The sequence below is a fragment of the Sebastes fasciatus genome, chromosome 16 (assembly GCF_043250625.1).
Source record: "Sebastes fasciatus isolate fSebFas1 chromosome 16, fSebFas1.pri, whole genome shotgun sequence".
Taxonomy (NCBI): Eukaryota; Metazoa; Chordata; class Actinopteri; order Perciformes; family Sebastidae; genus Sebastes; species Sebastes fasciatus.
The window spans coordinates 9958181-9969130 of NC_133810.1; the positions used below are offsets into that span (position 1 = coordinate 9958181).

A 10950-nucleotide genomic window follows, 5' to 3' on the forward strand; every position below is an offset into this window, starting at 1 on the left:
TGAAAGTAAAACATTCTGCTGAAATATTGTCTTGAACATGATTTTCATTTACAAAAAAAAGACCCAAACATTTTACAAATTTAAAATCATTCCAAAATTGTGTTGTTTCTGGTGAAATCCACCAGAAAGTGAAAGTTATTTTATGGCCTTCATTAATCACCCTGTGTGTTACCAAAATATCTTGAAAACTGATTGATTAGAAAGAAATGAAGTAGGAAAAGGACAGATTTTTTTTTGATACTCGGACAGTGAAATGAAGAATATAGAATATAGATAAGTCAACAATTTATTTATTTTTTTAGGATTTACAACATTGATTTTCATTTAATGTATCCAAATAATTGTTATCATGAAAGTAAATTTGAATTCTTTCTTAAAAAAAAAGATTACTAAACTATTTTTCAAAAGGTTACATTTAAAATGATCCCAGTTTTCTGGTACTCGTAATTTTTGGGTACATTAAAATAAAAGTTGCTATTTTAACAGCAGCACAGTATGCAGAAAGTAAACATTACATTATACAAATTATGAAGATATGAAGATTTAGTACAACTACAAAATATTTTTAAAAGAAATTATTTTACATTCATTTGACAGATGCTCAAAAATCCAAACCCAAATACATTTATACATTTTTACATACATGACTGTTTTATTAATTTTGTAGTTTTTACATAATTAAGCCCATTAATAATATAACCAAATTCAATTTTAAGTACGACAAAAACAGATTTTTAGTCAGACATTTTGCATATGCAAAGTCAACAATTTATTTATTTAGGCTATTTATTTGTAGGATTTTGAACATTAACTTTTTATATATTTTTTTAACCATGTAAAGACACTTGAATTCACTCTTAAAAAGATGATTAGCTATTTTTCAGAAGGATACGTTCAAAATTAGACCAGTTTTTCCTCTACTTTTTGGGTACATTTACAAAAAAAGGTGATGGGATTTTACAATATCAGTACAGACAGCAGTATGTAGAGTACTAAAAAGTAAACATGACTCTTTTTAAATCTATATTACATTCATTTTGCACAGTATACAGTATAAGGAAAATGTTTAGTAAAAATAACATAAGAATCAAATTTCAACAAACAATCTATGCAGCAAATAAAAAAAGTTTTCATCATTTCATTGAATGAAAATAGAAGAAGAAAGTTCCACCCGCTATGTTTGATCTCTGCAGTGCAGACACATCTCAACATTTACTGTACAGAGATGAATCACTCATTAAACTCTTGTCTACTTGAGCTCACACAGCTTAGCAGTGTCTCCAACATCATATCGAAACCAAAATCCAGCATAGAGAGGCTGAGTGAACGTGGTCTGGACTCTGTGGAGGAGAGTCATGGTTCCAGAGACGCTGTAGTAAGACAGAGTACCTGCCCTGTGATCCAGGTAAACTCCTATTCTGGAGGACTGAGGGCCTGAGACGGAAGTAGAAATATTGTTGTGTCTGAATATATAACTACTACTGTTACATTCTAATAACCAAGATTTGTCATTATATCCAAATCCACATTCTTCTCTTGTGCCTGTTCTTCTGATATCTTTGTATGCAACTGCTATACGAACGATCCCGCTCCATTTCACCTCCCAGTAACAGCGTCCAGTCAGACCCTCTCTACTCAGGACCTGCCACCTTTCATCAAATCTGTCTTGGTGATCCAAATATAACTGGTTTCCTTCCATTAATGTTGCTTTTCTGTCCCTGTCACTCAATGACAAATTGTTGTGTGCTGTATTTGGATCCAGTGTGATTTGACAAGAATTTTTCATAAACTCAGCTCTGGTTCTGGGCTCTGCTTGTAAAACATCCACTTCAGTCACTGCCAGAGAGATCTTTCCCCACTCCTCACTCAGAACAGCCTGCAGTTTATCTCTGACCTCTGACACCGCCGCTGTCACATCCTCAAAGGAGTACAGAGGACAGATATCAATGCTGGGAACGTCTTTAGATTCGCTCAGACGTGACAGCGAGGGGTAGTTGTTTAGGAAATGGAGGTGATCCTCTGTGTGTGAGAGCGTCTCCAGCTCAGTGTCTTTCCTCCGCAGCTCAGTGATCTCCTGCTGCAGCTTCTCCTCAAGCTCTTTAGCTCGACTCACTTGAGTTGTCTGCTGGGATCTGATCTGCTGCTTCACTTCGGAGCTTCTTTTCTTAATGAGACGGATCAGCTCAGTGAAGATCTTCTCACTGTCTCTCACAGCTTCATCAGCAGAAAGATTGACAGCCTCCACCCTCTGCTGAAGCACCTTCACGTCTTTCTCTCTGTCCTGGACTCTCTGTTGGATTTCTTGCCGACTCGCCCCGAGCTCCTTCTGCTTCTCAGCCCTCTCTGCTGCAGCGGAGACTGTGTCATGACCTTTATGATCATCCATGGAGCAGAGATAGCAGATGCACTTCTGATCGGTGCGGCAGAAAATCTTCATCACCTCGTCATGCTGAGAGCAGATGTTCTCCTGGAGCTTTAAAGTGGCCTCAACCAGCTTGTGTTTCTTTAATGGAGCTACATTGTAGTGAGGCTGGAGGTGCTGCTCACAGTAAGAGGCCATACACACCAGACAGGACTTGAGGGCTTTCACCTTCATCCCAGAGCAGTAATCACAGGTCACGTCTCCAGGTCCAGCAGAGGAATGATCAGGTGAAGCAGCTTGAGGTCCTGCTTTCTTCAGTTCCTCCACAACCTCTGCTAACATGGTATTTTTCACCAGGACAGGCCTCGGTGTGAAGCTCTGCCTGCACTGAGGGCAGCTGTGTGTCTCCGTCTCATGCTCCTCACCCCAGTAGTCTTTAATACAGCTCATGCAGTAGCTGTGCCCACAGGGAATAGCCACCGGATCCTTTAGAAGATCCAGACAGATTGAACAGCTCAGTTTGTCTCGATCCAGAATCACTTGCTGCGCCATTTCTCCTCTAGACGACAGTGAATGTCTGTAAGTTTCACTCTCTGTTTCCAGATAAATGCTGTGCTCATTTCCTCAATGTTCGTCCACTGATCTGCAGTGTATGAGCGTTCCAGCTCTTACATTTGATCACATGGTGTTTGCACCCATCTGTAAATGGGCAGATCTGTGAAAGGGGAGGGAACGACAAGTCTGAGATGAATAGACTTTGAGCGGGAGGAGTCTTGTCTAACCGGTAAATAAAGTCTGGGTGGGGTTTGTAAAAGGTGTGCTTCATTCCAGGAATAGGAGCGGTTTGAGCGTTGCTGTGTGTCTTTAGTCCTCAGTTATAGTCTGTCTTTCAGAGTCAGAACTACAGAATTAAATGGAAGACTTGCAATGTAATATATTACTACCACTACTACTATGATGAGTACTAATAAGTTAACATTAAATTATACCACTTATGTTCATGGAGATACTAAAATGACCTATTTTCTTAAACTTTGTTTTATATTCATTTGACAGATGCACAAAAATCCAAATCCATTTATGTATTTTTACCTACATGACTCTTTTATTCATTTTGTAGTTTTTTATACAATTAAGCCCATTTATATAAAAACCAAATCCAATTGTAAGTGAACTGTACTCATATAGCACCTTGCATACACATAGAGAGATATTCTCCCACTATGCACCTTGGACATCTACAAAAAGATCTAAAATGAGATCATATCCATTGATGAATTTAAGGGCATTGTATTGAATGTGGTGATATGTGGCTGCCAGCGTGTTAAACAGCTGTTCTTCAGTTTTATTGTGAATTTTTGTATATAATGTTGAATATGTTGTATTTTAATGTGTTGTAATTGTATATGGCCGGCCAGGTCTCTCATTTGTTTTATCTCAATGGGAGTTCTTAGTAGAATAAAGGTAAAATAACATAAATAAAGAGAGAGAGGGGGTTAAAATGAAATGTACCAGAAGTGGCATTTGCTGGCATCCACACTTGACACCAACAGAGACACACCAACACTAGCAACCCCTGAAAGAAAAAACTCTCTAACTCTACCTGCCTGGTAGGCCTAGCCTGTAAAAATAGTATGGACAAGAAATGAAAAATTAAATTAAATGTTTTGTTATATCTGGATTTCCCTTCTCCCTCATTCTGTATAAAGACAAGACAATCATATTTTAAGTTATTTTTTTCTGTCCAGTTTTATTACAGAGCAATATGCAGCACATAGGCGTGAATTTCTGCATTTCCTCTTAAATTAAAAGACACACCGGTTTAACAATAGATGCACTTTTTGCAATTGTGAAGGGGAAACTGTTGAACATGTGATTGTAGATTGTTTTCATGCTACTTCTTTTTGGTTTGATTTACAGAATAACTTCTCTGTCATGTTATCACCTGGGCAGTTGAGTAGTTTCCCTGTGTTTCCTCTGTTTCCCTGTCCTTTTGTCTCCTGTGTGTTTTACCCTGTCAGTCTGGTCTGTCTGTCTGGAAGGAGGTGTGGCCATCTCCTCCTCCCTCTCCTGGGCGGTGGTTGCTGGAGCAGCTGACACTAATCATCAATCAAGACACACTCTGCAGTATATCAACCCTGGTCTTCCTGCGGTTCATCGCCAGATCGTTATCGTCGCCACAGTGTGTGATCTATTTCGACCTCACTCTGACCGTCACCACGGTCTTCACCTTGAATGAAGCCATTCTTCTTCCTATCTGCGAGACCATAATATCAACAAAGTCATGTGACTGACCTTAAGAGGCTGGCCGTAGGTTATAAAGCAACCGGAAAACCATGCCTCTTCCTCTTTGCCTTTCTCGCCTCATCGGAGACCGGTAAGTATGTCGGGAAGCCAATAATCCGTCACTTTAGTGTGCAGGTGCCTTGTGTCCCTGAGGATTTCTGTGGTTTTTCCCGGGAGTTCTGTATGTAACTCTTTGTTTGTTGCAGGTAAGATAAATGATATCACCTGCGGCTGATTACCCCATAGCCTGTTTGGCGTTTTTGCGTAAGTTGGCGTTTGGGTGAGTAGCTTTGCTTATTCTCCTCTCGGAAGCAGTTGCAGAGTTACTGCTTTCAGCTGTTTCGCAAGTTAAGTTTTCTGTTTCACTCTTCGTACACGTGCGTACACGAGTGGTGTTCTTTATTTAAATAGTGGAGCGCCGATAACTGGCCCACTGAGTGTTATAGCTCACCCGGTAGAGCGGACGCTCTTACCGCGGTAGGCCGGGGTTCGAATTCACCTTCGGCATATTTTATTTAGCCAAGGATTTTGCCTTGCATTCCCCTTGGGTTTAAAAGGGCGTTTTCATTTCCCCTTAAACCTCTGTGCGCAGTAGGTGGGTTTGGTTAATTGTTCCCCCTTGTACGTCCGCGTACAGGAAAGGGGTGATTTTTAGTTCTTATGAGCAGTATTTTTGTTTATACCTTTGAGCCAGTGAGTGCATATATCCCCATTGACTACTGTTCGCAGCAGGAGGGGTTAATTTGAGATACCTCTAGTACAGCTGAGTTTACCACTGACAGCTGCCTGGTACTATTATGGCTCCCCAGACTTGTCGGTTCTGTGGGGCAGCCATGGACATTCGCGATGGTCACCGTGAGTGTCCGTCTTGTTTGGGCATGGCGCATTTAATGGATGACGTTGATTGCCCATGTCCAGCAGCCATTGATCTGCCTCTGGAGGAAAGGGCCCGAAGGGCTAGGCTTGAGGGGCATTCCCAACACACTGCGGCAGCTGCTCCCCCTAGTAGGGAACGAGAGCGTCGCACGGAAAACCGCTCCCGCAAGCGTAAAACAGGGACAGTCCCAGGGGCAGGGAAAAAAACGTGCCACAGAGACTAACTCTCCGCCACTGCAGAGTCCAGCCCCACCTGTAGATGGGGCAGGGGGGCAGGAGGATACTCAGTGTCAAATCCTGGCCGCCATTCGTGGTCTGGCAGACAGGGTGAGTAGAATGGAAGCTCAGAGAGCAGCTCCACTGACTGCGGCTTGTTCGGAGGGGATCTCCCCTAGGGACTTGCCGGCATATGAAGAACATCAGACAGATCACCCTGATGCTATATCACTTTATGCTCAGGGTTCTCTCTTGGACGAGGGTCACCCAGAGATTGCTGAAGAGTCACATTGCCTTAGCCTATCTCACACAGGTGAGTCTGCGTCCGTAGACGATGGTACTGGCGATTCTGTTCCCAGTGATGTGTTTTCAAAGGTTTTGAGTGCGGCTAAGATTATGGGCCTTTCAATTCCAATTGAAGCCCCTAGCTCATCGGAGGGAGTCTGGGCTGGCATCTCGCAGTCTCGCCCCTCAGTGACTATTCCTGCAGCCGAGGATTATTGTCAGATGTTAAGGTCACCACACTGTCCTCGTAAGGAGTGCAAGAAGACAGACCACTTGGTTTGTAGGTCCTATAATGCAGCCGCCGGCGCAGCGCGTGCAGGAAATGCACTCGCTCTCTTGTTAGCAGCGCTCAGAAGGAGCGCTAGTGCGGGTGATCAGGACACCAGAAACCTGATAGATGCGGCCCTGTCCACACACTCTCAGCTTACTCGTGACATCGGTTCCGCTATGTCGTCAGCCATGATGGCCGACAGATCTGGCTAGCTCAGACAACCCTCCCCGAGAACATCAGGAAGGAGCTTACCAACATGCCGGTGGTACCAGGTAGAGTCTTTCACTCTGACTCCCAGAGTGTCTTGGAGAAAGCTGAACAGTCTCTGCGTACTCGAGAGAGCGTGCAGCGCACATTCAGTCGGCCTGCAGCGACGAGGCAGAGACCAACGGGCCAGCAGCACCAATTCCAGGCTGCCTGGGGTCATCCAGAGCCCTGGATGCGTGGCAGGCGCCAGGGCTCAGGTGCACAAGGTTCGGGTGATGCTGCAGGAAGACTGCGACGGCAGCATCAAGGGTTTCAGCCCCGGCCTACAGCAAGAGGGGCCCCTCAAAGGAGACGCCCCCCCAAGGGTCCAGGGACCCAGGGGGCCTCTGCATAGGAGGGGTGGGGCAGCCGCCAAGGTTCACTCCCAGCTACGCCTGGACAGCTGGGAGAAGGAAGTCTCAGACCCCTGGGTAGTGGCTACTGTTGCAAGGGGTTACAGAATTCAATTTCGGCGGCGGCCCCCACCTTTTTCCAGGGTCCAGATAACGTTGGTCAAGGACCCAGTCCAGGCAAAAGTTCTGTCCGAGGAGATTGCAATCCTCCTTCAGAAGAAAGTAATTGCGAAGGTAAGGCCCAGCGAACAGCAAGCTGGCTTTTATTCAACATATTTCCTTGTTCCCAAAAAGGATGGTGGGATACGTCCCATCCTGGACCTCCGGCGCCTAAATACTTACATAAAGGTTTTGCCGTTCAGAATGCTGCACACATGGCACATTCTAGAGTCGATAGAGCAAGGGGAATGGTTCACCACTATCGATCTAAAAGACGCGTACTTCCACGTCCCCATTTGTCGGGCACATTGGCAGTTTCTACGGTTCGCATTTCAAGGGCAAGCTTACGAGTTCAAGGTCCTTCCGTTTGGTCTCTCCCTTTCTCCGAGAGTTTTCACCCGAGTGGTAGCAGCCGCTCTGTCACCACTCCAGAGGGCAGGCTTAAAGATCCTGCCATACCTGGACGACTGGCTGGTCTGCGCTTCATCTCGCGAACAGGTCATGCAGCATACCGAGAGGGTCTTAGCTCATGTCCAATCCCTTGGTTTCAGGGTGAACTTAAAGAAAAGCAACCTCGAACCGAGGCAGGAAACAGTATTCTTGGGACTTTGCCTGAACTCACTTATGATGAAGGCGTCTCTTACCCCTCAGAGGGTTGCGAGAATCCTAACGGTCTTGCGTATCTTCCGACTGGGCAAACGCCTACAGTTGGTTCACTTTCAGAGACTGCTGGGGTTGATATCAGCAGCAGTGTTGGGGATTCCGCTGGGCCTGCTCAGGGCTCGGCCCCTACAGCGGTGGCTGAATGCGTTCAACCTCCATCCACGGAGGGACAGGCATGTGAAGCTCAGAGTGACTCAGTCATGTCAGAGAGCTCTGAGCCCATGGAGGGACCACAAGTTGCTCACACAAGGTGTACCCTTGGGCAATCTACCTTCAAGGAGGACTTTGGTGTCCACAGATGCCTCCATGACAGGCTGGGGAGCAGTCTGGGAGGGCAGAATGGCAAGAGGTGTTTGGAAACCTCCATGGGACACCGAACACATCAATGTGCTCGAGCTGAGGGCTGTGCATCTGGCTCTCAGGGCCTTTCTCCCATTCATACGCGGCAGGCATGTCCTGGTGAAGTCGGACAGCTCTGCCGCAGTTTACCATGTCAATCATCAAGGAGGCACGAAGTCTCTGCGTTGCCTCAAGGTTGCACAGAGGCTTCTGCCTTGGGCTTTTCCACGTCTGGCCTCGCTAAAGGCTGTCTATGTACCAGGGGTGCTGAATCGGGCTGCAGACCTCCTCTCCAGATCGGGGCCTCTCCCGGGGGAATGGAGACTACACCCAGAGGTGGTGGCGAGTTTGTCGACTCAATTTGGCATGGCTCAGGTAGATCTGTTCGCATCCAAGGAGACAGCCCATTGCCAGCTGTGGTTTTCCCTGAGGCCTCCAGGCGGTCCTCTGGGCCTGGATGCTCTGTCTCACGAGTGGCCGAAGGGGTTACTGTACGCTTTTCCCCCACTACCATTGATTCCTCATGTGTTGGACAGAATCAACCGGGGGCACTACAAGGTTCTGTTGGTAGCCCCACGGTGGCCGGGGAAACATTGGTTTCCGGCCCTCCTTCGCCTGGTTCACGGCCGACCTTGGCCCTTGCCACTCAGGGCGGACCTTCTGTCCCAGGCGGGAAGAAAAATTTGGTATCCCAAGCCAGCTGTTATGCAGCTGTGGGCTTGGCCCCTTCTCAGTCCGTCTCTCATGACCTGAGTGACGCTGTTCAGGAGACCATAGATAATGCTAGAGCACCCTCCACACGCTACAATTACAAGCAAAGGTGGAAGTTGTTCTCATCGTGGTGCCACCATAAAGGGGCAGATCCCGTCACCTGCCCGGTGGCTTTGGTACTTGACTTCCTCCAGTCGCTGCTGGATGCAGGTAGGGCAGCTAGCACCCTGAGGGGCTACACTGCGGCTATTTCTACTTTCCATGACACACTGGGGGGTCTTTCGGTAGGGAAGCACCCCATAGTGTCCCAGTTTCTGAAAGGTGCTAACCGTCTGCGCCCAGGCAGGAGTTTACGGGCTCCATCATGGGACCTACCTTTGGTGTTGAGGTCCTTGGCTACAGCCCCATACGAACCACTGGAACAGTCAGATTTTAAGTTTCTGTCACACAAGACTGCATTCCTTTTGGCCATTTGCTCTGCCAAGAGGGTGAGCGAGCTACACGCACTGTCTGTGAGCAGCGAGTGCTTGAGGTGGAGAGCAGAATATGCAGGGGTGTCCCTGTGGCCGAACCCGTTCTTCCTCCCTAAAGTGGTAAGCCCTCAGACAGTGAATCAGGCTATTGAAATGGAAACATTCCAACCTGATCCATCTTGCCAAGAGGGAGCGGCTCTTCATACATTGTGTCCAGTAAGGGCACTGAAGGCCTATGTTGATCGTACTCGGACGCTGAGGCAGGCACACACTCAGCTGTTCGTTTGTTATGGGGGCAAGAAGTTTGGTCACCCCCTGTCTAAGCAGCGTCTGTCCCACTGGTTGGTGGAGACAATTTCTCAGGCTTACTCTAACCAAGATTTCCCAGTCCCAGAAGGTCTGGTGGCCCACTCCACACGCAGTGTGGCCACTTCATGGGCAGCTCTAAAGGGAGTTGCTGTTGGGGACATTTGTGCAGCAGCATCATGGAGTACTCCATGCACGTTTGCAAGGTTTTATAGAGTCAATGTGACGTCTACGGCAATTGGCTCCACAGTTCTTATGTCGGCCGCCGAGCATGTTGGTGAGGCGGTGGAATCTTCCGTTCCTCGCGACAATGTTGATATTAGTCATCCAAGGTGAAGACCGTGGTGACGGTCAGAGTGAGGTCGAAATAGATCGTAAGTTATGTCCATAACTATGGATCTATGAGACCGAAGGATGACCGTCACCATCTCTTGTCGCTCAGAACGGGCTGAGGCGTTCCAGGCAGGAGGAAGAGGCATGGTTTTCCGGTTGCTTTATAACCTACGGCCAGCCTCTTAAGGTCAGTCACATGACTTTGTTGATATTATGGTCTCGCAGATAGGAAGAAGAATGGCTTCATTCAAGGTGAAGACCGTGGTGACGGTCATCCTTCGGTCTCATAGATCCATAGTTATGGACATAACTTACGGTATACTTACCTGCCAGCTGCCTCCACTTCCTGCGATACCTACCTGCTCACTCTCCAACATCATTGCTTCTCCTCGGATCACAGTGGACTGGAAACACCATCGGGAGGAACACTGGAACCCCATTCCCCATGCTCCTCGCTTCCTTGAAGACTTTCAGTCTTTAATCCCAGCCACGTTGGACTCTGAGAAACCTTGCCCTGTCCACCATTTAAATGTATTATTTATTAATAAATTCTCATTGTTACAACTTTAAACCTCGACTAGTGTGTGCTGCTTTTGGGTCCACGTTTTGTTTCACCAGAACATAACATTCTCAAAACATTTGGAAAAAAATATCATTCTAACAAAGATTGAGGTATTATTCACTTTTAACAATCCCAGTGTTTCAGCAGAAGAAATTTACAAAATGAATTTGATTCATATCTTAGCAAAATATTATATCCATAAAATGATATGGCTTAAAAAAATATCCTCCTTTTATAAACATTACATTATACAAATTATGAAGATATGAAGATTTAGTACAACTAAGATTATTTTAAAAATAAATTACATTATATTCATTTGGCAGATGCTCAAAAATCCAAACCAAAATACATTTACACATTTTTACATACATGACTTTTTATTAATTTTGTAGTTTTTTTTTACATAATCAAGCCCATTTATATAATAACCAAATTCAATTTTATGTAGAAAAAAAACAGATTTTTCGTCAGACATTTTGCATATGCAATATTTTCCAAACACAGAA

At 45.8% G+C, this 10950-nt stretch overlaps 2 protein-coding genes across 2 annotated transcripts; one reads left to right on the forward strand and one right to left on the reverse strand.

Moving 5' to 3' along the window:
• Nucleotides 1-1249: 1249 nt before the first annotated feature.
• LOC141752957 (tripartite motif-containing protein 16-like) lies at nt 1250-2914 on the reverse strand. Its single transcript, XM_074611244.1, has one exon. It carries the CDS (start codon nt 2912-2914, stop codon nt 1250-1252), a length of 1665 nt encoding a protein of 554 aa, XP_074467345.1.
• Nucleotides 2915-5542: 2628 nt separating this feature from the next.
• LOC141752575 (uncharacterized) lies at nt 5543-8809 on the forward strand. Its single transcript, XM_074610607.1, has 2 exons — nt 5543-6477; nt 6595-8809. The coding sequence occupies exons 1-2, from the start codon at nt 5543-5545 to the stop codon at nt 8807-8809; spliced, it is 3150 nt and encodes a 1049-aa protein (XP_074466708.1).
• Nucleotides 8810-10950: the final 2141 nt, after the last annotated feature.

Bases quoted from the DNA above. Each gene is read 5' to 3' on its own strand.
- LOC141752957 (XM_074611244.1), bottom strand. From the start codon at position 2,914: ATGGCGCAGCAAGTGATTCTGGATCGAGACAAACTGAGCTGTTCAATC.
- LOC141752575 (XM_074610607.1), top strand. From the start codon at position 5,543: ATGACGTTGATTGCCCATGTCCAGCAGCCATTGATCTGCCTCTGGAGG. The intron at 6,478-6,594 runs GTCAGCCATGAT...TCTGACTCCCAG, and splicing joins GACATCGGTTCCGCTATGTC to AGTGTCTTGGAGAAAGCTGA.